Source organism: Zalophus californianus, chromosome 4, assembly GCF_009762305.2.
Source record: "Zalophus californianus isolate mZalCal1 chromosome 4, mZalCal1.pri.v2, whole genome shotgun sequence".
In the NCBI taxonomy this organism is placed as follows: Eukaryota; Metazoa; Chordata; class Mammalia; order Carnivora; family Otariidae; genus Zalophus; species Zalophus californianus.
The window spans coordinates 57,619,852-57,647,087 of NC_045598.1; the positions used below are offsets into that span (position 1 = coordinate 57,619,852).

At 35.7% G+C, this 27,236-nt stretch overlaps 1 protein-coding gene across 2 annotated transcripts in view; it reads left to right on the forward strand.

Annotated features, from left to right (window-relative positions):
• Positions 1 to 27,236, forward strand: part of LRRC7 (leucine rich repeat containing 7) — a 939,042-nt gene that overhangs the window by 896,956 nt on the left and 14,850 nt on the right. For both annotated transcript variants that reach the window (XM_027572982.2, XM_027572991.2), the window contains one exon: positions 16,146 to 16,220. In XM_027572982.2, the coding sequence (XP_027428783.1) occupies positions 16,146 to 16,220 (75 nt within the window). The remainder of the gene's footprint in view (positions 1 to 16,145; positions 16,221 to 27,236) is intronic.

Here is a 27,236-nt window from a genome sequence, read left to right on the forward strand (position 1 = left end):
AAATTATCAGAAACATATGATGGTATTTTAAAAAACCTCAATCATTATGCCTTATTGATCTTGACTCTTCTCTTTGTCTCTGGTTTCACATCTTCTCCACAAGTTCTTTCAATGAGAAATTAATCACCGTATCATTCTTCAGATAGTTAAAATCCAAAAGACATGTTTTTCTCTCCTTTCTCACCAGCTTAGACACCTTTTCATTATAATTTTTGGAAGGCACAGGGTAATAAATGTTTTAAACTAAGGATGAACAGATTGCTAAATAGTCAGGAGGTCTGAATACTATTGCTTTTCTGCTGTTATTTTCAACTAAAGGAGAGAATAAATGAGAGACTTTAAAATTATTGCCTGTAATTCTTCCACTATGACAAATAAGAACATTTTATAACTATTAATTTAATTTCTCATTTGTAACATTTTGATGACTCTAGTGAGACTGAACTATTTCTATGATACTATAATTTGCTCTTTTGGTTAAATGCAACAAATATAAAGCTTGAATTGATAATGTCTACTGAAAGATTTCCCCTTGAAAGCACTTTTCTTCACCTGATTACTCTCTAAAACACTTCACAATCTGAAAAGTGAATCTCTATTATTGCAAAATTGATGAGAGTAATTAGAAGTTCCAAATCTGCAGAAGACTTTCAAGACTGCTCTTAATTTATTGACTACTTTTGATGTCACGCCAAACGTATGGTGGATATTTAGTTAAAAGTGTACAGAGGATCTAAAGACATTGGGTCTGACAATTACAAGAACTTAATCCACTCACAAGGAAAGGGATTAATCTCTTGGAAATTCAGTTGCATTTCTTTAGCCCCATGTCCCATTCTTGTAGTGGTTGCATAAAATTTAGAGTAGAACCCAGTGCCTAAACTAACCAAAAAGGCCAAACAGAAAATGAAAATGAACTTAAAAAATACTCTTCTCTCCAATGCTGAAAAAGAGACTTTTTTTTTTTTAATGAGTTGGCTAATTTATAGCTGAGGGTGAGGAGAACCAAATTAAACAGATATTTAAATTCAACAGATACTGCCTGAGTCAGAGGTAGATTCTTTGTAAGGAATCCTAGTCAGGCAAAAGCTTAAACTTTAATATGATACATATTCTCTTCCAATAAACAACTCATGGATTAGAAATATTCTCAGAAGCACACTCTATTATTTTACTTACTGCTCATGAATGTTTGAATGCTTTGTAAAATTCTAAGTATCCAAGATAACTGAATGTCTTTGAGGCATTGAGGACCTTATATATAAAGTAGCCAGTAGATTTATTCCATCCTCTTCATTATGATTGATGGGAGCCACCGTTTCAGCCAAATGCCAAGGACTATTGTGAGATAGGATCCAAACTGATTACTTGCTATATAGTCAGACAGGGAGAGCATAAAGTGTGAAGTAGTCACCCCAAAAGGCTGGGACAAAAGTGAGCTGTGTTGTTCGTCTGGCAGAAGTTCCCTTTTAAATTCTGGGGTAGCATGAGATTATGCAGAAAACACTTAAGACAGTCCAAAAGTTAACTGAGGCTTTAGAAGGAATTCAAGATTAAGCCAGACATGGGAACTGTTTTGTACTAGACCTTGAGAGCTTCTAACAGCACCTGGTCTTACAAACTTAACTCCTCTCAAACACCCCAAGGTTGTCCTAATTGAATATGGTCTTCTGGGGCTAAATGGATGGAGCACAGTTAGTCCTGCTTCTCATGTCACTGTCAGAACAAGGTTTAATAATTAAACAGCCCTATTCCCTTATCACGGAGTTCATTATTTTGGGTTCACTGCCAGGTGAAAACTGCTTTTACATACTTAGAAAGGGAAAACTGTAGAAAACCAGATGAATATGGTCCTACATAATGCTTGCTTCTGCCCTCCCAATAAAGTGGATGGAAGCCATGATCTGGTCTATTATCATAGGAAACATTGCTCTAAGAATAGCCATATGCTACAGAGAGATGAAGATTTTGATCTAACAAATCTGATGATAATAATAAAAGTAATAAAAATAACAGCCTTTTATTGAGTATCTATACTCAATAAATATATACTCCTGGTCACTCTATTAGGCTCTTTATACACTTACCTGATCTTCATAACAACTTGTGTTAGTTGAGTATTATTATCCCTCATTTTGCTGAGGCCCAGAGGGGTTAATTAGCTTGTCCAAGGTCATTCAGGTGATCTGTGGCAGAAAAGATTTGAACACAAATTGATCTGACTCTAAATCCTCTTCTCTTAACAAACACTATGATGTATGCCTCTCTCTGCAAATGCCACTTAGCAGAAGAGCCACATGACAAATTTATACCCTGTAGAGTTGAGACTAATGTGATAAGCAATTACATAACTTTTGGACTAAGGTATCATTATAGTGGTGATTCTGCCAATGGAACAAACCACAGTAATCTTTGCCTATTTTTAAATGTTCATGGGATAATAATTCATGTTTGCCAAATTCAAATAATTGACCAATACAATTTCCACCTGATGTTGTTAGAAAGGAGACTAGATTAAATGGATAACTGATACCATGTTATTGTAGTGACTTCATAGGTCAGCCCAAGACTCTGAAGATGAGTGGATTTTTAATGATGCATTCACAGGGACTGATATCCCTCCTTGCCTCATTTAAGGAGAGAGGGACTAAGCTCTTAGTTTAGGGACTGATATCCCTCATCATTCAGGAACTGATATCCCTCATCATTCAGGGACTGATATCCTTCCTTGCCTCATTTAAGGAGAAAGGACTAAGCTCTTAAAGTTTAAAGATATTAAAGAGGGGCGCCTGGGTGGCCCAGTTGGTTAAGCTTCTGCCTTTGACTTAGGTCATGATCCTGGGGTCCTGGGATTGAGCCCCACATTGGGCTCTCTGCTCACTGGAGAGCCTGTTTCTCCATCTCCTTCTGCCTGCTCCTCCCTCTTCTTGTGCATGCTCTCTGTCAAATAAACGGGTAAAATTTTTTTTAAAAAAATAAAGATATTAAAGAAAACTCATAGCCCCTTTCTCTATATCCTCTAAAAATAGTAATGAACAGTCCCATGAACAATTATCTAGTCATAGTATCAAAATGAAAGCCATGTTACAGATATCTTCAAAACACTGAACATCAGAAAATATACATACTGGGACACTGGGACAAAACAATCACTGATTCTCCACAGTTTGAACATAATAACCACATTCAGCAGATGTCATAGATCCTACCCATATTTTTACTGATTTGGGCAATCTGCATGTAGACAAAAAAATGATAGGAGAAATAAATCCATGTTCTCAAAATTTTTAAATGTCTTACTTTGCCTATAGTACAGGTAAAATCCCAAGCCCAGGAAAAATACTGGAGTCATGGCAAATGTAAAATATAATTGGCAATAAGCTCTACATAAATGTCCTGAAATTTAGAATACCTTACTCTATTTTATCCTATATGACGTCTAAAAGATTGACTCCAGATGCCAGAACAGCCTGCAAACGGGACTTAAACACTTTACAACCCCCCTTCCTCACCTAGAAAAACAATGGGACTTTTTCCTTGTGTGGAGATGGGTATTGCATCAAATAAAAATTTGTATATGGTTAATATTAAGAGAAGAGGGACTAGATGTGTGGAATCAAAGCATTTACTTGATATCTTTACCCAGGAATAATAACTGCCAGAGGCACACTTGGCAGTGGCAAGTTAGGAAAGCACAAGAATAATCTTCCAGGTGGCTCAGCCTCATGGCATTGGGTGATTCATAAACACAAAGTTGCAGAGATATGCTCTTACTTATGAAAAGGGTACAGTCTACATGTCTATCTCTTGTCATGTGTTCTTCATGGATATAAAAATCAAGAATAGAAAACACATTTGTCTAGAACTCCATAAGCATATTATTTATATTTACTGCATAAATACTAAACTGCCTATAACACATTTCCTTTATTTTGTACTACTAGACACATATGATTTATTTTATATATTTCTATATTAATTTTATACTATAACATGTATCTGTCCTATCCTTAATTCTACTTCAAGTGATTACATAATGCAAAGTAATTTGGAGAATATATGGATTACGTGAAAGTAACATTCAGGAACAAGAGAGATAATACTGTTTACATACTGCATTTTGGACTAATGTTAGGAAAGGATTAAAACATCTTTTTTAAGATATAAAACTAAATTTTTATTTTTTTATCTTTTTTATTTTCTTTTTTGGGGGGAGGGGTGAGGGGAAGGGGCAGAGGGAGAGGAAGAGAGAGAATCTTAAGCAGGCTCTACATCCAACATGGAGCCCGACGCAGGGCTGGAACTCACAACCCTGAGATCATGACCTGAGCTGAAATCAAGACTTGGACACTTAACCGATTGAGCCACCCAGGTGCCCCTAGATATAAAACTAAAATTTTAAAATTAAATACCAAGCGGGCACCTGGGTGGCTCAGTCAGTTAAGCATCTGCCTTCAGCTCAGGTCATTATCACCAGGTCCTGGGATTGAGACCCACATCGGGCTCCCTGCACAGTGGGAGGCCTGCTTCTCTCTCTCCCTCTGCCTGCCGCTCTGCCTACTTGTGTTCTCTCTCTATCTCTCTGTCAAATAAATAAATAAAATTTTTAAAAATAAATAAATAATAAAATAAATAAATAAATACCAAGCATAAATTATTTTACAACATAACTGATTACTTCAGCTACATCTTAGTCAAATTGTAATTTGAGGTTCAGAATGTCACTTTGAAGACATTAAAAGTGAGATTTTTTAAATAAAAAATGTATTTTTGCATATTCTGTTCTTTGTGTTGAAAAAATCCTGAATATATTCAGAAATATTGATAGAAATGTAGTCTTCACAATCTTCTATCAGTAGGATTCCCACAGGTATTCCACTTACATGAAACTCTTTAAAGGCATGGCACTGTGCTTTAGCCAATAGGATAATGTAGCTTCTAGACATTATAATATAGAGAAGACAAGACATGGATTTCAGCTTATGAAAGAATATAATAAAACTAAACACAGGCTTGGTTCTTCACAAAAATATCACTGGGGTATACACGTGAAAAATATAAGGCAATTAAAAAGTACCATTTTAAATAAGAACACTGGGATGTTTTAATTCAACAATAGGTTTAGAAAATCACTGGAATTAAGATTACTATCACTTTATGATATTTTATAGCAATCAGTAAAATATTCTTCAATAAAATTAAAGCCCAAGTACATAGCTACTATATTAGTAGTTATATTAGTTGCTAGAGTTATACATTGTTTATGTTCCATCTGCTGCATCACTTTAGCCACTTAGCATGAAACAAAGTAAGTAAGATATGCAGGCAGAAAATGGTGTGGGAAAAGATTTAGAGACTTTTAAATCTGTTACTATTTACTGGAAAAGTGCCAGACACTTCTCAATCAAAATATGAAAGCACTTAAAATTAGTTCATAAATAATACCTTATGTAATAACTAACAAGAATTAACAGACCCATCAATGAAAGAAAGTTAATTGCTGAGGGTCAAAAAGATCTTTGGGAAGTGTGAAGTTTTTTTCCATTTATGAAGTTACTACTACATGATTTAAGTGCTATTCCAGGGGTCTCATAGTATTTCTAGTTTCTTGCTTGAAAAGTTTATAAACCAACTAGAATTCTTGGAAATATTATGAGAAATAAAACAAAAAATAAATAAAAAGGAATAGCTACCAGGTCTCTGCCCCTAGCAATATTATCTAAACTTTTTTACCCACATAATATTTGAGATATATCTCAAAAATATGTATTTAATAACAATATCATCCATGTTTCCTCCACTCCACCCCCAAAGTTATTCTATGCTGGCTCTGGCCTCCAGAGAATCACTGGTAAGCAAAATAATAGACTCTACATATCCCTACCAAGCAAGAACATACTCTAGAGCTTTAACTTTTGTAGTTTGTATTTGCCTAAAGTCAGTTCCCCTAGATGGAAAGCCCAAGATGGGAACTGTTGTGCAAGCAGTTAATTGAAGAAATGCTCTCAGGTGAAATCTAAAAGGAAGGAGTGATGCAGGATAGGGCAAGGAAGAAACTGGGCAAAGATGTGGGAAGCGTGATGGCACAGAGTGCTCAGGACGATGAGTGGTACCACAGAGTTGTCTCACCATGAAGAGGGAAACAGTCTTGTTTCCTCACCTTGAAGAGGGAAACAGCCTCCACACAAGGGAGGAGGGAATAACCTTCCAAACATTTCACAGTAAGTAGGTATTTCCTCCTTGGGTTTCCGGTATCAGGGATTGGCTGTAGGACATTCCCAGGGTGGAGGGTATAACCTTCCAAGCATTTCACAGTAAGTAGGCTCCAGGCTGAGGGTAATTTTCAAGAGAAGTGTCAGATGTGAGCCATCGGCCACACCTGTAGGATGAGAACACCAATTTGATAAAGGGAATCTGGGCAGGTCCCCAAAAGCGTCCGTTACACTATCATGAAAACAATAGATTTTTTTTCATCTTTCAGACTGAAAGCCCTTCAGGGCTAGAGATTCCAACATGCTTGCATCTATGAGAAGTACTGCCTAGAACCTGCATGCTTTCAACCCTGGTATCTAACTGAGATTGCCAAAGCAACTGGTATTTCAGTATGGACCTGGAAATTGACCATGTCAGACTTTTTGCAGTGAGACCCATTTAAATCTGATTTTGAATCCTTGTCATTTTTTTATTAATTTTTTTCTTAAAAAAAAAAGACACAACTATATTCTACAAATACAGTCCTAGTTTCCCTAAGAGATAGTCATCGCTAATTGAACCAAACCTGTGTTCTTTGGTAACTAAAGAAAGGGTTTGCAAAACTAGATCGGAAGGAGCAGGGAAGTTTGGAGTCAACACCCTTAGATGGGAAAAGAAAAAAAGCCAGGTAACAGGAGATAAGATCACGGGAATCTAAGACAAGTAAAAAAGAAAATCAGATGACTACAAAACACTTTTATCATGTCATTTTTCTCTTTTGGGTGTGTGAAGAAATTATGTAAACTCAAAGAGCTGATTCTTAAGTTCTGCAAATTCTGACTTAAATTCTCCCTAAGATCCTTCTAATAAATTGGGAGAAAGCCACAGACAGATGAGACTAGAGTTCCAGGAGTAAGACAAGTTAACCTGAAAGTCTTAGAACTATGCCAGAAAATTAAGCTAGTAGATCAGAATTTAGAGTGTGTTATTTTTTAAAAATAAAAAATTAACCAAAATATATATGTATATATATATATATACTTAAAATATATATTTAAAAATACATATCTATTTTAATAAATCCAGAGTTAGATTAAGCAGTGAGTAGATAATAACAGTTAAGGATTATTACATGAGGCCCAAAATTGCAAATATGCATTTGTTTAATTGCCTGTCACCTTTACAATATAATTAGTATAGCTATACATGGTCAGCAACTAATTCTATTGTCTTAAGTATAATGGAGTAGAAAACTACTTCCTATATTTGAAACCTAGTTGATCAAACCCCATCACCATATACAAATGACATTTCCATAACAAGGTACTATCATTTAACCCCCCAAGGACATTCATTAATAGGAAATAGGAAGCAACCTCTTTTCATGTTGGACTAAACACATTAAAGTGATTAAAGAAGAATCATATCTTACTTTTGTTTGTTTCTTTGTTTACTGAAGTATACTGAAGTCTCTTCGAATGAGAAAAATCATATGTTCACTCTATTTCCTCTGTGGAAAAAAAATATATTTCTACCTTGACTCTGAATGATGAATTTAGTGGGATACCTGGACTTGGGAAGATCGGCTTATTCCTTTACTGCAAGAAAGACTCCACAACATGTTCAGTGTTGTATGACACACCAACTGGGGTGGCTTCAGTCCCCTGAAGGACTCCATCTCTGAACTATAAAATGATAATGGGCAAAGAGATAGAGAATCAAGAACCACTTTTCCTTAGGTATCTTCTGCCTGAGTGTGAATGGCTTCCCTTCCATTCATCAGCCACGTGGTGGGTCTCAATGCTTTTACTCTGAGTGACACGAGTCATCATCCTGTAAAACTGTAACACATTCTTAGTTCCAAATGTCTACAACCGCAGAGCCGTTTCCTTAACTTACACCTGTTAAAAATTTGCACAGATAATAAATGAAAACATTGCCACTATAACATTTTAACTAATAGAGGAAGATAGAGACTCAAAAGTGAAAAAGAAAATTCTTCTTTGTCATTCCTCGCTATCCTGCCAATGCACAGCTTTGGCCTAAGAACCACTTCATCAGTCAGTGTATCAGGAATTCACAACTGTGTGCCTTCTGGGTGTTTATCACTGCTCTTTTTGACCTCCTGAGTTCACTGCCACTTCTGAGCAATACTTCTAGCCTGGTCTAACTATACAACGATGTGTTAACCATTAAATAAAACCAAAACTTAAGTCTAAAAGAATCACAATTTGACTGAATCTAGCTTCCAACAACATAATTTTTCACTTCAAAAATCTTATTTTAGCACAAGTGACAAAGTTTTCACTGAATTCTTCACTTTGCGGTTCATTATTTTGAAATAGTGTCAAAAATTATACCATTGAAGAGGCTTTGAGGAAGCCTACAGTGATGATAATCAAAAAGCTGATTACCGATACTATTTTAGGAATTGCTACAAAGAAGAATCCACAGCCACCTACAGTCCCTACTCCTGTTTCTAATAGTTTCTACTATTTTATGCTATATATGAAGCTGGAAGGAAAAGCCAGGAGGGGCTCTGACAGAAACAGTAAACTGTTCAAGCTGAGCAATCCAAATATTCACTACCCCTCAAGGTGGCATATTAAATATAGGCTTTAAAGAATTCATGAAATAAAAGAAATGAAAAATATTTTTTTATTTTTTTCAAAGAGGCAAAAATCTGAAAAGACAATATGTGAAGGAGTGTGATCATTTACCTTTAAGAGAAAATATGAAAATCAAATGAAAGAAAAATTTTTCAGCTCAAGAATTTCATTAAGATATGAACAGGAAGCAAAGGTACTTTCAGTCACAATGGACAGACATCCCAGAGATGTTTCATTGTTTGTTAATAATTGGAATACTGGAGGGGCGCCTGGGTGGCTCAGTCACTAAGCGTCTGTCTTCCGCTCAGGTCATGATCCCAGGGTCCTGGGATCAAGCCCCACATCGGGGTCCCTGCTCTGCAGGAAGCCTGCTTCTCCCTCTCCCACTCCCCCTGCTTGTGTTCCTGCTCTTGCTGTCTCTCTCTCTGTCAAATAAATAAATAAAATTTTAAAATAAATAAATAATTGGAATACTGGAGCAATTAATAAAAGGAAAATTGTAATTATAAAGTAACCAAAGCCAAACAATTTTAACACTTACATCCAAATTTCCCCCAAAAAAGAATAGTGCATTATGATCAGCATGAAACTATAAAAAATATTCTGGTAGTCAATTTGTCATTTCTTATGGGAATCTCAAATAAAGAGGAATAAATAGCTTACTTTTTGGTTGCTTTTAGAAGTCAGAAGAGCAGTATCTTGAAAACTATATATATTTGTGTTATTTGGCTACTAAACATATATATATATATAATGTATATATTTATTCTCTATATTGGTAGTTAATATATATATATATATTTAAATTTGGCTACTAAACAAACCTTTAAAATGACCTAAAAGAAGGATGCAAGCCTAAAGGGCAAACAATGTGTAGTTCATCCATTAGGATCATCTCCATTATATTGCCATTAGGGTATTTGCAATCATGTAGTCAATTTCTATGGGTTTTACCAGTCTCCTTGTTGTTCCAATGAATGATTAATAAATCTTTTACAAATGTAGCCAAGTGATTTCTTTTTTAATGTTTACATTATTTAAAAATGTGTGAAAGAGAGTTTAATAAAGAAATATATACACCATCTATATGTTTATTCCTTTAAACATCTGTGCATAAGATTTTTGAGAAATTTTAGAGGACTTTGGTCAGTTGTAGCATATTTATATCTCTGTCTCTTGAGGGTCAAATTTCCTAGGCTTCTAAACAATTATTTCTGTTCATCTCTTATGGATTTTACATTTCATTGTTTTGTCAACTAAAGTTCATTAATACACGGAAGCATCATATCAAACTGCCAATGTCCCTTCTTCTTCCTCTCTTCCTCCCCACTCTCCTTTAGTTTCTAATGGCCAGGGATAAATCTCTTCTTTTGATACACGTAGATTCCTCAGTTGTTAAGGTATAGCAAATTGTTCAAAGCCTAAGATTTGACACTCAACAATTAGTTTGAAAATATTTTGTGATCACACTCTGATTCATAGAGAGGAGAACTACTGATTAAAACCTTAATATCCTTGATGGGTCAAGTCCTCTACTAATCACAGGGGTTAAGTAAATGCAGTCTATTGTGTATGTGTACTTCTGCTTCCATGAGCTACAACATAGCTTCATATTAACCTTTCCCAACCCATGAAAAAAAAAATTATTTGCACATTTTTGGCAAAAAAAAAAACACCCAAAAAACAAAAAAACCTTTAATATCTATTGAATCTATAGCTGTGTTTTTTCTTTATGAGTCAGTTTTTCCTCCAGAAACACTTTTTGAACTTTCATTATTATATGAAAGCATAAAAGACTATACTCGATAATATTTAACCAATGTGTTCTGAATTGTGATGATAAGAGTATGTGATTTTTATTTGAGATACAGCCTTCCTAGAAACCAATTTCTTACCATCAGCTAGAGCCAGGATTTTTCAGAATTTTAAAGAAAAGCATATTTCATAAATTGAAGTTGCAGTTCCCTTAAGACAAGTTCTATTTTGGGGTCTACATTTACAACAGCTGAGACTGTCACAGTCATTCACCTTCATCATTAAAAAGCCATATAAAGTACCTTTCTCCTCTAAAGTTAGAATATTAAATGTTAGCCTTGTAGACTAACTTTCTAAGTCCATTAAAGTTTATGTCTAGAGGTGTATAGACTAGGTAATCAGTAAGGCAAGGTCAGATCTTAACACTATGAAAAACCTCCCATACTCACTACTTTTCAAAATTACTTGTGAAAAGTTAAAACTTTTTTAAAAACCTATTCTGGACACTTTTGGAAAACAAAACCATCTATGACTTGCATAAAGACAGGGTTTTTTAAAAATGGGGAAGAAAAATGAAATGGCAACAGGTCATCCCTATTAGCAGCACCTGGCCAGCCCTCTCTAGATTAGCTTTGGTGCAAACGTGTGTGGGTCCCTCTGTGATGCATGAGTCCAGGGGGTTTGTGTCTGACTCAAGCACACCCAGATATCGGTGTCTGAGGAAAGCAAACATATATTCTTTGGAAAAGGCTGCAGTATGTATTTTATTGCTCTGTTGTGAGATGCTCTCTAGAGGTGGTGCTAGGGGAAAACCATTGTGCTAGTCATGAAATGTCAGACATTAGAAAAACACACTCAGACAGTGTGTTAGTACACATAAGTCAGTAACTAGATTTTAGCAGCTATTATTGTAAAGAGCTAATGCTCCTGACTTGGAGATACCAAAGGAAGTAGCCCCTGAAAGTTACTAAGAATCATCAGATAGCCCTCTAGTTGGGACCCATATCCACTACTGAGAGCGAACAACAATTGGAACCATTACCACTGAGAACCACCACTGGAAAACCACAGATGAGGTAGTAGAGACTTCCCAGCCTTCTTCCCATCCTCTTCCCTGAATAGGAGATGCAAATCCTCATATCTGCTGGGCATTCAAGGGAAAGATAACAAATGTTGGCCTTTCAATATACTCCAGATTGAGGGTAAAGAAGAATTTCTGGACAATACATAGGGAACAATTAGAGACTCAGAAACTCTCAGTATGGGTCTTACTGGATATAAAGACCTTGGATTGTAGCTCAACCTTCAGATTTTCAATAATTATGGTAACATTTATTGACACTACACTGAATGCCATCCACTGTTCTAAGTATTTCTGTATATATATATACTCAATCTAATAACTATGAGGTATTGCCATTACTATACCCATCTTACTGATGAGGGAAATTTAAGTACACAAAAGTTAATTAACTTGCCCAATTTTTGAATGGTGAACACAGGCTAACTCTAGAGCTATGCTCCTACTTCTTACACTATAGAGAAGGCAGAAAAAAATGCCTCCCCACCCCCCTACCGCCCAAAGATAGCCACATCCTAATGCCTAGAACCTGTGAATATGTTATATTACATGACAAAAAGGACTTTGCAGGTGAGTTAAAATTATGGACCTTGAGATGAGGAGATTATCCTGGATCCAGGTGGGCTTCCAATCTAATCACATAGGTCCTTAGAAATAGAGAATCTTTCTTGACTATGATCAGAAGGAGATGTGAATATAGAAAAATGGTCAGAGATAAATACAATTGCTCGCTGTGAAGATGGAAAAGGGGGACTATGTGCCAAGGAATGTGGACATTTACTAGAAGTTGGAAAAAGCAAGGAAGCGGATTCTCCCCTAGAGATTCCAGAAAATAATGCAGCCCTACCAACACCTTTGTTTTAGCCCAGTAAGACCAGTTTTGGACTTCTACAGAACCATAAGATAATAAATTTGTGATGTTTTAAGCCACTAAATTCATGATAACTTGACAGCAGCCACAAAATACTAATATATACTGCCTTGTTGAAAAAGAGTTACTGAGGCATTTTCCTTCCTTGGGCAAAATGGTTTTGCTATAACCTTAGGGGTATAGGTTGTTTTGTTTGTTTTGAATGTATTACATGGTAGTTTGTCCCACATTTAACACTCAACCAAATGTTACAAGAAAATGAACAGCGTTCCACAGACTTATAAAATTGACCAGATGTCATGATATGGATCTTTGATACATACATGATGGCTTTTTACCAACCAGTGGGAAGTTCCTGTTCTAATGTTCAGAAAACAAATAGTCTGATTCCTCACCAAATTCTGTCATCAGGGCCAAAGTATTCTTTGAAATCTCAGAATAAAATGAATTTGTTGAGAGGGAGACTGACACATTACTACATGAGCTTTTCCAGAACTGTACCAAAGTCATCAATATTCATCATAACAGATACCACAAAATGGGTTCAGGGTTATTTTTCTCACATGGCTGTATGTATATACATAAGTACAGTGAAAAATCAGAGCACTGGCCTTTACAGGCAGTCTTTTGGGAAACATTCCACCTCCATAAATTATGAATGCCACAGACCCTTATCAAACATAACACTCATTTCTATCTGCTTCGACTAATGTGTCAGTATGCTGCCTGATAAGATATATCTGTATATGTATAGAAAAAAAAACTATACCAGTGGGCAGTAGCAGTTTCTTAGTTGAGGAAATGTATTGATTGAAAAGAAATATTAAAGCTTTAGAAAGCAGCAATAAATGCTTTGGAAGACTCAGGCCACCATAGAGTAAACTTCAAAGCAGATCTTCAGGGGGCATCTGGGTGGCTCAGTCGGTTAAGCAGCCAACTCTTGTCATGATCTCAGGGTCGTGAGATCCAGCCCCGTGTCAGGCTCTGTGCTCAGCAGGGAGTCTGCTTGAGATTCTCTCTCTCTCTCTCTCTCCCTCCCCCCACTCCCCAGGCTTGCTCCCGCTCTCTCTAGAATAAATAAAACTTTAAAAACAACAAAAACAACAACAACAGCAACACAGCAAGTCTTCAGAACAGCGGTTGAATCCCACAGAGCTTTGTGATGGATGAAATTAAACCTGCCACGTACATTACACTTGTATTCTTTCAGCATTCAGGTTGTGGAGCATTACCAGTTCCTTCTAGCATTGCAGATATGATGGTGGTAATTTAGCTCCTGTGGTCTGGATTCATGAAAACATTATTAAAATGGTTCCCATAGAATAAGCTGAAGAAAGGCAATCAAAATTAACTAGGTAGCCCAGACATTGACTGCTGGAATAAAAAGAACAACTTCACCTCCAGCACACAGAGATGTAGTGGCTTATTTTGGGCAAGGGCATTCTGCCTGTTGTACAGAGACCCGGATAGCAAAGAGGGGGACTACCAGAAGGACCAAGCACATACAGTTTCCTGGACTGATGGCACGAGTGTTATGTGCCCAGTGTGTAAAGGGCTGTGGGGATTATACTTGTTTTCACAACCAGTGCCATTCCCTGGTCTGGTGGATTCACCATCATGCCTTCTGTTACGGTCCTTTTCAACCAACCCATTTTCTTATTCCTTTTGAATTGGCCATTTGTCCAACCGAATAGACAAAAGTAACTAGCTGAGCATCACTCTGAATAGTGACACTATTAACCAAAAATTTTTTTAAAGTTTTTATTATTGGGCTCCTGGGTGGCTCAGTAGGTTAAGCGACTGCCTTCAGCTCAGGTCATGATCCTGGAGTCCCGGGATCGAGTCCCACATCGGGCTCCCTGCTCGGCAAGGAGTCTGCTTCTCCCTCTGACCCTCTTCCCTCTCGTGCTCTCTCTCTCTCATTCTCTCTCAAATAAATAAATAAATAAAATCTTAAAGTTTTTATTATTATTTTCTTGATGTGATAAGTGGTACATAATTATTATAGAAAAATTAGAAAAGACATAAAGCAAAAAGGAAATATATATATATATACACGTATATGTGTGTATATGTACATATGAAGTCTCATTCCCCAGTATAACCACTATTAATATTTAGGAATATATCCTTCCAGATATTTTCCCACACAAATATGCATATAAACATGTTTCAGCAAAAATAGTATCATAGCATAATAATAGCATCATAGAGTATAATGTTTTATAACCTGCTTGTTTCACTAAGGACTAGGATATTCCTGTAACTCCCGTCTAGGAATTTAATGATCACATATCATACTATTGTGTGAATTTACTGTAATTTAGTTCATCGATTCTCTGTTATTAGACTTTTAGGTATGGTTTTTAACTTTTATTATTACAAATAATACTATGATGAACGTATTAGTAAATGAATGTTGCAACTTGTCTAGTTATGCCCTTAAGATAAGTTCTAGAAGTTGCATTACGGGTTAAAAGTTATGCAGTTATCTAAGGATTTTGATGGCTGTCCATAGTTTCGTCTTTAAATGGGAAGAAAAACAGATTAAAATCATAAAGATAAAAATCATTCAACAGCCTTAAATTAATAACTTTCATAAAGATCTGAAATGCTAAATGAAAACACACATAGAAGTATTTCAACTAGGACCTTCTTGTTAAACCATTCACACACACATACATAAGGTTAATGGGTTTAAGTGAGAGGCGTTAAATTTACAAATCAACAAATAAGATGATTTCCTAAATAACAGGCAATGACATTCCAATATTATCTTCTGTTCGATTAATACTTCTTAGGAACTAAAAAAAATAATGTCAACTCTATTGAGATATCATCTTTATTATTTAATACATATTGTTATGTAAATTATTTATATTTTTAATTTTTTGAATTGTTGGTTTCTTGACTTTTCTTCTACTATATTATGAGCTCACTGAAGCCAAAAATTATATTCTCTATATCTCTATAACACTAGTAATCGAGTCCTAGCATATGGTAGACATTCAATAAATGCTTGCTTTATATACATGATCAACAAAATTAATTTGACTTTTTTATAAAATAAATCAGTTTCAGGATTTGTAACTACGTTGGCAGAAACTTTATGTTTAAAATGCATATTGGGATTTTCTTATGTTTAATTTTTTCATATACATTTTTATATTAAAATTTCCAGTAATATACAAAGTAATACTGATTGAAATAAACCAGTATCTATATATAATTCTGATAAGGTTTTAAAAGTGTACACTGAATTTACAACCTGTCAAATAGAAGACATTTTCAGTGAAGAATAACTTAGGATGATTTCTGAATTATTAAAAGATGGTTTAGTACCATATTTCAAATTATTTAAGCAAAAAATTAAGACTATGCCATGAAATTAATTTACAAATCATAAGTGCACTTTAAAAACAAGATCAGCTTTTGTTATGCAAGTAAAGATGTTGCTTTTCTTAAACTTGACTTGAAGAGTGGTGCTTTGCTTAAAAAATACTATAATAATCTTTGACACTTACATGTGTAAACTGTTTTTAATCTGTTTTCATTGTTTTCTATGTGAATGAAAATTTTTTAACTAGGCCTAGTTCTTGATAATACAATCCTAACCTCTGTTACTTCTGACTTATAGGGTATCTTTGTTACTAGGGTTCAGCCTGATGGACCAGCATCCAACCTGCTGCAGCCTGGTGATAAGATCCTTCAGGTAAGAGAGATAAAAAACAGTGCTTTCAAATGCCACGCTAAAACAGATATGTAACCATGCTATTGAGTGACTTGAATTAAATGATTGGCAATAAGCCTTTTTCACATTTCTTATTTGCCTTTATTTTGGGGGCGGGGTTAAAAGGCAAGTCAGAAACAAATTCAATCTGATATAATCCTAGATATTCCAGTATTTGGCACATGGTAGATGTTCTGCATATTTTTGTTTATATGAATAATGGTAATTGGTAATATAAGAAGAATTGAAACATACAAGAATCTATGCATAGCTATCAGGTATAAGTAAGAGTAATGGAGTACTGAAATAGGGTATCTGTGTGACTTTAGATGAGGAAGAAGGGACTGGTCCCTATTTAATTTCTCAACAGTAAGCTATACTTTTTGACTACTGTGAAATGCATGGTTATATCTCCCTACTCCCCCATCTCAGATACTTGAACAAAAGTTTAACTATATATAAGGTGACTTATTAAAATGTACTTTCTGATGGAAAGGCCTTTTCCCTAACTTAAAGCTCTGTGTAACAGAAAAGGGTCATTCCAGTACACAGTTAAGTAAATGCTTGGTATAACCATTTTGCTTTCTTTGTTCTCTCTGAATCCACTTTTGCTTAATCATTTCCTACATCTCAGAGAAAGGCCCTTAAGTATCAACGATTTGTTTAAGATTCAGTATTTTGACTTATGACCCTGAAATTCCCCATTATATAGCTAGCTGGAACTATCTGACATTACAGATATTTAACCATTTGGAGCAATTATGAAATGGTTCCACATAATATATTGAAGATATAAGGACACTGGGAAGAGAGGACATGTGGGAAAGGAACCTTCTAGTTAGACTAGCTCTGCAAACAGTTACAACAATGCAAGAACCCCACACAACCCAGCTCTGAGGAGATTGTCTATCTTTTATTTACTGAACACTTTCAAAAAGTTCTAGAGAAGTAGAAACCCTCTATAACCGTATATACATATATTTATATATATTATATGTATATATAGCCTTAATATTTTATTCTCAGAAATATTTTAAACTAGCAAGCTCATGAAAACTCAAGTTTTCAAAAATGACAATTCTCTGAAGACTATGGGTTGCTCAAACCTGTGGCAATGTCACAGTAGAAATAGCATCCAACAGATTGGAGTCCATTCCGTGCAAGCAGAAGACCAAGCCAGCAGTTGATCTTTAGAGTTAAAATCTTGAGATAAAAAAGACCCATAAAATAATCTAAATTTATTTTTACCATTTTGTCATGGAAGTTCTATGTGTTTTTTATCTCCTAATTAGCCCTTTGATCTTAAGCATTTTATATCATGTCTATGGGATTCACAATTATTATGTGTAAAATGAACTGTGGTTTATATTATATCTGAGGTCCCCTCAGCTTAAAAATTCAACTGTTCAATAATTTTATAAATTTCCATGAAAAACAGTCAAGAATAAACTCACAGTGTAATTCCCTAACACTTGGTAAATGCTGCTGTTTAGCAAAGGAAATGCCTAATTTTTTCCTCTACTCAATTTCAAAAAAATTATTTTGAATCTCTGAGTCTGAAAAACAATGCAGCCAGTTAATCTCAGATCTCTGATCTATTTGAATGCTGTGCCGGTTAGAGAAGCCTTCCATAGCTTGAGACAAGGTTGGGCGTGGCCTTCATCCATGACAGGGGTAGCAAAAGAAAGACTTTTCTCTCTGGATTCAGAAGAGTGTGTGTGTGTGTGTGTGTGTGTGTATAATATAATATGTTTATGTTATATGTTAAAATGTTATGTATTCATATAGCTATAGACAGGTAATAGATGGTAGATAGATGATGATAGATAGATAGATAGATGATAGATAGATAATCAGTATGGATGAATATAGATATCCTGCAGAAGGGAAATGAGAATTCAGTTAGTGTCTAGTTACAGGGCTAGAATACTCTTTTCCGACTGTGGTTCTAGAAGGATTATATGTGAGGACATGAGGGTTGAGTATTTCTAGTCCCTCAGAGGTATACAACAACAGCAAAGTGCACCGAGGAATCAATTCCTAATGCAAGAAATAGGAAGGAATTATAAACCCAATCTGTTAAAAGCCACGAGTCTGCAGAAGAGCTGCAACCTAGGTAGGCTCTTCGCTCCACAAATGACTATGAAAGATGTAACGTTTTATTTTTGCTCTAGAACTCATTTGTATCTAGTACAATAAAATCAAAGTCCATTTTCAGCAAAAGAAAAATGCACATACACTGTAATCAAATAAATTGCTATATTTACAGTTTCACTCATATGAGTTAAAAAGCACAAGTGGCCAATTACACTTTCTGAAAGAGATAAGAACGGCTAATTCTAAACTGAAATCATTGCCAGCATCAGATGCTAAGAGGGCAAATTATATTTTTGTCTATAACACTATCGACTCTTCATTTAAAGAACACTGGAAAAAATGAGTTATCTCTCATTTAGAAGATCCTTAAAATATGTCCTCACCGGAGCAAATTTGTTTACAAGCCTTGATGACAATGTAACAGCCTAGAAAATCAAGGTAAAAGGAACAAAGAAATAAACAACAACAACAAAAACAACATATGAGCCCCCTAAGTGATGGCAGTTAACAGCAAATAGCAAAAGAGACATTAAATAGCAAAAAAGATACACATTTCCCAAATCTCCCCCAAGCCCCAAATTTATTATAGAAGAGCTTTCTCTTTCTTTGTCTGTAACACTTTTTACCCACTACTTTCTTCTTACTCTGTTATGGAATCATGAACATGTTATTGGAATTACATAAAAAGGTGTGCATTAAGAGATAATCTTAGTTAAAACATATTCACATGATGTTTCTGTCATTTTACTGTTCATTTTCCCAGAATAAATACACTATAATTAATGAACATATTCAAATGACCTACTGTGTTTAGTGAATCATGTTGCTTTAAAGACCCTGTGGAAAAGGAGCCAACCGCCAGGCTGGGAGAACTGATCCCTCCCAGCCTCACCCTCCTCCATAAAATCAAATCTAACAGGAGAGAGAGAGAGAACAAGTGTAAGCACGTGCATCATAAAAAAATGTTATTAGATTGAACCATGTGAATTTGCCAATATTTGACTGTTTTTGAAGTAGTAATTTCGTTGGTTTAACATCATAGTTTCTTTTTTCTAATGTTCTTTCCCGTTAAAAAATTCAATCTAATTTATTATACATTTTAAATTCAAAATATATTAAAATATAGAAAATCTATTAATTATAGTTACTCTGTTGAAAAGATGAATAGACTGAAAAAAAAGAATATATCGTACTTGATAGTTAACATGGTTCACAGTTATAGCCTAACGCTCATCTGTATAAGTATACTATACATTATATTATGTATTATATTTATAAGCATAATATTCTATAATATCACTGTAGTCAAACCCTATCCTCTTCATTTACCTGCCCACCCCATTCCCCAGACAGGAGCCTAACTTTGGCAGGAGAAGAGAAAATAAATGATTTATAGATACTTGTTAATGACATCCAGGTTTTACCAGTTATCAAAACAGAGTTTTCTCATGTAAGGTATACTAATATGAAACCTAATTGAAGATTATTTCATGGTCTCTTCTACTGTACCATAATTTTAAGTGTTTTCCAAAATATATTCCTGGTCGATGACCATATCTCTAAGATACCAAATTGAATAATCAAAAGATTTGTTAATTCAAACAAATCAGATATTTCCCCTTTTTTTCTAGTCTTAAAAAACCTTGGTTCTTCAACTCATATAGACAAATCAAGAACCCACTCTGAATGAATAAGTCTATGAAATTTTAGCCAGCTTTTGGTAGGTTGTTTGGCTCAGAGTACCTTATCAAGAGAGCTTAGTCTTGATGGAGCAGGAGGTACTCCAGGCTTACCAGAGAGGAGAAAGAAAGGTGAGTAGTAGGAGGACTAGCTGTGGGCTAGCCTGACAGCAGTGCTCAGGAGCAGAGGGCAGAAACTCCTGTCAGAATGAGTGAGCGTGGAGTTCAAAGAGAGAATACTGGAGAGGGAAATCACAGGCATAAAAAAAGAAAACCCTAGGATTTTAAGGTTTTGCCCTGAGTTGGAGAACTGAAACCTGCAGGGGGCTTGGCATGGGGATGAAGGTGGTGCGGGGAGTACTAAGATACAGCTTTCAAGGCTCAGAATGTGAGAAGAAAGTTTAGATTTCCCCAAAGTCTATATGAAATATCTGCAGATGCCTGAATCACTTTATACAGATAGATAGCACTGTATCTGTATTTGACCACCAGATCAAGCCTTCCTTGTCGGAATGGAAGTTTTATGCTTCTTTGAATGACCAGGAGGTGTGGTTAGCTGCTAACAGTATTATCTTACTTAGCTAAAGCTTATCTGTTCAACAACCACAAAGCAAAGTGCTTCTGAGAAGCCATAATTAATGTCACAAAGTCCATGCACTAAATTTCATGCCTTTTACTCTTAAGATTGTATTTCATACTTGGAATCTTTTACCTAGCTTTCCAGACCACCAAGAGGAAAGCCTCAGATCCAGGCACACTGCCAGAAGCAAGGAGTCAGAGCTGACAGTTTCATTGTCCAAGAAGAGAGAGAAACTTCCTTTAAAAGATAGAAACAAAATTCAAAGAGTACAGTAGTCATTCAGTATAGACTATAGTGTTTCCCAATGTCATCCCTTATGATACCTTTTTGGAAAGGAATTCCTTAGTCGAAGTTTCGGAGCCACCTCAGATTCTGTCCTTTGTTTCAGGATTTCACAATGTATTAAGCATTTCAGAACCTGAGAAATCTTACAAACTTATATGTCCCAACATATTTAATCATACAGCCTTCTTTACTAACAAGATCAATTACCTCCACAGAACACACTTTGGGAAATGTTTCTTACAGAAGCATCTAAATGGGCCCACAGCTTTATCCCACAGTGTTCAGGTTCATAATTATCATCATGAGTCATTTGGAATGTGTTAGAGTCCTATTCATATCTCTGAATTTTTAAAAATTTCTCCCAAAAAGGCTACAAAAAGTAGAGTGAGAAATTTTTGTTATGGTTACAATGAAGTATGGGACCCTTAAAATATAAACTTAAGCTATTTGGAAATTCCACTAAAGCATTTCCCAACAAGGTCAAATGAGTTAATGCTTTTTTTTAGTTGATCTTATTTGGTGGTTGAAAATCAAAAACATCAGAGAGGTTGGGGGAAAGGTGGGGGGAAGGGGTCAGTAATCACATAATTCTTAATGTTCAGAGAAATTACTGAAGAATAAGATTTTTTAATACAATTTGATTAGAAGACAACAAAAAATAATTTTTTAAAATGTGTATGGTTTTGTATGTCATATCTTATTCAATTTATGAAATTCAGTACAGTGAACCAATAAAAGATTGAGTAAATACATATTGCAAATCAAAACAGTAGTACTATACAGAATAAGGAAAACCAATAAAAACAAGGTAAGTTGATTAGACTGGCTCTAACTTCCATAATTTGGCTGAAATAAAAGTAACAAGCAGAGTCTCATTTATATCACACAAGTTATCTACTGTTGACAGAGGCTAAATGACTTATTTGAGCTTCTTCCAGTATACAATACTGATTTTACTGGAACAAATTTTACTGATAGCATCATATTCATCACATTTTCTCTTTATATGTTTGGAAAATATGTATTAAATGCCCACTGTGTAGGAAGTATTGTGCCAAGCAATGTGAACAATGTAATAAAGAATGGCTTTACATAACCTAGCCCAGGAAGTAGACATGCCCAAAATTACCTGAACAGAAAATGAAAGAGGAAGAGAGGAAAGAAGGTGACTTTCAACATTTGATAAAATCAGCTTCCAGTCTGTCTTCTTTTAAGAGCCAGTGCTCTAGTCAGCAGAGACCAACATGGCTACACAAGCCTCCTGAAAATGAGAGATTGATTTTGCAGTTCTGTTCATTTTGCAGTTTCTATTTCTCTTAAAAGTAATAAAGTATAGCTTGTCAGGGAATTGCTTTGCAAACCAAGGTAGGGAATTCATTTTTTAGAGATGTTCATTCAACATACTTGGTAAGAAGAAAAGAGGCATCCTAAAGTCAGAGCAGATAAATAAGTAAACGTCTTCAGGATTACTACTTATTACCAGTTCCATGCCCAAATTTTTAAACAAATAATTGACAAAGTCTGTAGTTGAGTCTATTCTAGCTTGCCATGTCTTTTTTGAGCCAGAACTCATGAAACATTCAAGCTGCAATACGAGTGTGCACTTAAGATAGAAGAGAAATTCTTCTCTGTGTTTAATTCTATGAAGATTTTTTTAATACTGCAGTAAAAGCCATTAAGACTTCAAACTTTCTCACATTTAAAAAGCGCAATGTAAATTTTTCATGGGAACTCTCCAAGAATTTAAAATCTGTAGTTCAGATTTTTGATAGAAAGGAAAATTTTTCAAATGACTTGGCATAAAGTCAATGTAGTATTGACTATGCAGTATATTCAGCTCCAAATATATGCCAATATTTAATGAGAGTGCTCTATCAGATTAAAACTCTGAAATGAGAATGAATTCCAGGTAGCCAATGTGAAACATAATTATGATTACTTAAGATTCCCACTGTTCCTCATAATGTCTGACTGTCGGGAATCAAACACCATGAAGGCTTGCCCTTGTAGCTCTAATATGGTTGCTGTATTTTTTAGTTTTCCCTCATTTCAAGAGCTATGGGCTTTCAAAGATGTTAATGTACTAAGGTATATCTAATGTACAAAATACATGTGTACTGGCCCTTTAAATGTTTGCCCTTGAGGGTGAGTTTCAATCAACCAAAAATCACACACCTAAGTCCCTAATCCCATTTCTTTTTTGGATTCTAAAAGAGTCATGCTGTCCTTCTTACTGGATAATACCACCAACCTTGTGGCCAAGCCTTCGTAGCAATTCGTTTTTAAATTTAGAACTTTGAATAATAAGGGTACAAGAAAATTCCTGGGGCAATTATAGCATCCTCTGTAGAACTTCTGTAGTATAAACATCCATAATTAACCCATTTAACGAAACATTTACCAGAAGGAAATCAAAGATAAATCTCGGAAGGAACAAGAGGATGAAATCCAGAAATCAAGGAGGCTTTACCATAAATTGATGAGCCATAACTGCAAAGCTCTACTTTTTGTTGTAGTTGTAAACACAATTTCATTAGCCCTCCATCTTTCCATGTCTAAATCATGCAAAGGGACAATTAGAAAACATTTTATGGCACCAATGTCAAGTGGAATTTTAAAAAGGCAGGATATCTTCCAGAAACAATATCAAGATTATACAGTAAAATGTTCCTTTATACTTTCAAATCAGCTAAAGCCAGAAACCCATTAATTATATATTCTTGAAGCATAAAATTTTCAGAATGTCTTTTCTTTCCTGAATTTTTTTCTTATTAACTTCATTTTAACTTAAGCCATTTCATTTATTTCTCATTTTTCATTAAATTGCTATTTCCTCTAAAGTGCACACATTTATTATAATAGACTGTGTTTATTTAAAACATGTATGTGACCAACTGTGACAATGTATTTTATGTATTTAGAATTTCATTCTTCAAATCATATTTTGTACTTATAATATGGGTATATTCAAAATATCAAATGCACAAATGTAGATTATATGCATTTACTTTTCTTTTTTTTTTAATTTTTTAAAGATTTTATTTATTGGAGAGAGAAAGTGAGCACACAAGCAGGGGCAAAGGGAGAGGGAGAAGCAGACTCCCCACTTAGCATGGAGTCCGACATGGGGCTGGATCCCAGGACAATGAGATCATGACCTTAGCCAAAGGCAAATGCTTAACCGACGGAGCCACCCAGGCATCCCTGCATTTACTTTTCAAAGCATCATTGGATTTATACCCTGCAATCAATCAGTATTGCCTAGTAGTGGCCTTTACTTCCTCAGCTCTTCTATTCACACACATAAGACAACCACAAAACATTACTAACTGAAATATTACTATTCTCATATGCATTTTAATTGGAAAAGCCCTACACAAGCGTAGTAACATAATTTTCTGATTTCCTGTCTGAAGTGTCCAAGATGTTAGCCAGATAGCCAAATTCATTTTAACAATATAAATTCCCTTTGCTCTTGAGTCCTAACAGTGGAAGGAGAAGGTTCTCTCAACCTGAGATTCTATCTCCTTTCATTCAAACACCTCTCCCAATCCCTCTGTCGTTGTTTCCTCCTGGCATCAGGCCTAAACCAATGTTCCATGTCAAGAAATGGCTCAATTCATATTAAAAATTGAATTCATTTAATGAACCTAAAACGTTCATTAACAACCTCACAACATCCAATGAAACAAATTGTGCCAAGTTACTGAGTTGACTACTGTAACATAAATTCCCACCTAGTCACTAGTTCTGTGAGCCTGGATATCTCATGTACTGTCTCCAATCCTCACATTTTCATCTTTAAAAAAAAAAAATAGAGTTAACTAAACAAGAAAAAGAAAGTCCCTTCCTCTGACATTTTGTCCTTCTATTCTTGTGACTTAAGGAAAATTCAAGAAAGTAATAGTGAAGTAATATTAATAGTAGGAGGTAACATTTGATTGGTTTATAGTGTGCCAGGCCTAAGCACTTGACATACATGAACCCATTTAATCTTTAATAAACTTTCTAAGATAATGTGCTTTCTGATCTTTCAGAGTTCTCCTGGTATTTTGAAGTCATTACCAGGCAGTCCCTAGTTGTGGCATTTTATTTTATTTTATTTTTTTAAAGATTTTATTTATTTATTTGAGAGAGAGAGAGAATGAGAGAGAGAGAGAGAGAGAGCACATGAGATGGGGAGGGTCAGAGGGAAAAGCAGACTCCCCGCCGAGCAGGGAGCCCGATGCGGGACTCGATCCAGGGACTCGTTCCAGGGACTCCAGGATCATGACCTAAGCCGAAGCCTGAGCCACCCAGGCGCCCCAGTTGTGGCATTTTAAATAGGCCTCTTGAGGTTTCCCAAAGCTCTGGTTTTCAGATCCAAAATATTTCTGGGGACTAAAATTACAGGTAGAGTCCTAGTGTTTATGTGACTCAGTGATCTAAGTTATCAACCTGCTTTATTTCCTTCTGGGCTATCAGCTATACAGTTTCCAACTGTATAACTCCTCATTTGTCACCTACAAAGCATGAAAACTAAAAGCTGATGGTTTAAAGCGATATTAAAAGCTGATTTATACGAGGGATCTTTCTAGCCTTGAATCCGAGCCCGGATGGTGGTTCGGAACATCTTGAAACCTGTTATTGGAAACAGACCCAGATACAAGGCCAGACTTCAGCTAGCTATGCCTTTTCCCTGCTTTTTTTTCCTCTCTTGCAGAAAGCTAGGGTTCATTGGGGCCACTGGAAAAGATTTGATTCTCTTGGATTTCCTGCTACTTTTGTGAGCACAGTACCTTGATCCCCTTCCTGACGACTCTTGCCGGTTATCCCTCCGCCTGGATCTCCCAGGAGCCCCGCTGCCTGTTCTCTCCCCTCCGCGCATCGGTCCCATGAGAATCCCTGTTCTTCAGTTCGGGCCCTGAGTGTGAGCCAGCTTTCTGCCATCCTCCTGCAGGAAGGATTAGGCTGTGCTTCACCTTGCCCTCCCTTACTTCAGACAGATTTTCCTCGATGCCCAGGGCAACAGCAAACACTATCTTTCAGCTTTGTTCTACATGTCCCAAGCTGCAACCCCATCCTTCTCCCCTGGTTAGATTTCCCTTCTTTCACAATGCTCCCTTTTAAATTTATTTTCTGATAAATCTCTCAGCATTCCATGTGGTGAATACCAAACAGCAGTAAAACCTAACTTCCGTCGCTAATGCTGCCACCCTGACCTCCTTCCTGAACCCCAGTCTCTTGTTTCTCAACATCTCCCTTGCATGCATTGCCGTGGCCTCAAATGCCATTGTCTTCCCAACTAAGCTTTTCCTTCCTTTCCGTTAGTGGTATCACAATCTGATTCTTGTCTGTTTCTTCTACCCTTATTCAATTAAATGGCAAATTTATAGGTTCTACCCTAAAAGTTTTCTCCTTTTTTAATCCATTTCCTCTCAAGTTTCCTGGCACTGTCCTAGCAGATAGCCTGACTTAGTCTTTCCATTTTTGAGAGAGAAAGCTCACATATGCCTACAAGAACCCAATTAAGCCAGAGTTAACACTATAATAAGAATGAGAGGTTCAGCATTTCTGGAGATTCTACTTTAGGACTAAATGTTATTTCTACCAGTATTTTTGGAATGACTTAAGTTAATCCTGATAGGAATCTGAATGAGAATTAAGGTTTTGCAAGCACTGTAAAGAACAAATTATGTCAGGAGGTGATATAGCAATAATTTTAAGGGGAAAATGTTCATTATTTTATCATAATCACTGAAATGTCAGTTCAGATCAACGGAAGCAATTGGGGTCTTATTATTTTCAGTGAAGTATTGAGAGAAATAATAAGAGTGAATATTATGGTATGGGATTACTCAGCCCTGGATGTGTGGCCTTCATCAGGGATCTTGTCCTCTCTGAGGTGTATCTCTTTCACTTACAAAATAACAGGATTAGCCTAGATATGCTTGCTCTCACTCTCTCATCCTCTCACTCTCTTACTGCCTCTTTGATCTCTCCAGAAAATTTCTGTTTAAATATTTCACATATTGGGCTATCCCTCTTGGTTTTAAAAAACAAGAATTTATAAACTAACCCCACCTTCTATCAAGTGCCCCCCACATTAGCATATTTTTATGGTTGTTTCCTATGCTAAAGCCTAGGGTCTAAGTTCACTGTTATTTTTATTTTTAAATTCTCATAAAAATGATTACATACCTAGATCATCTTAAATCTCTTTTCCCTACATGGATTGTTGAAGAATTTTCTTGAAGTAGCCAACTGTTCCCATGTCTAGGGCTGGAGGAGACTCCAGGCTTGAGCGAGACAAGGATTGTGGCCCTTCTCTAATCATACTCTTTCCAGGTGTGAGTATGGGGGAAATCTCACCAGGTG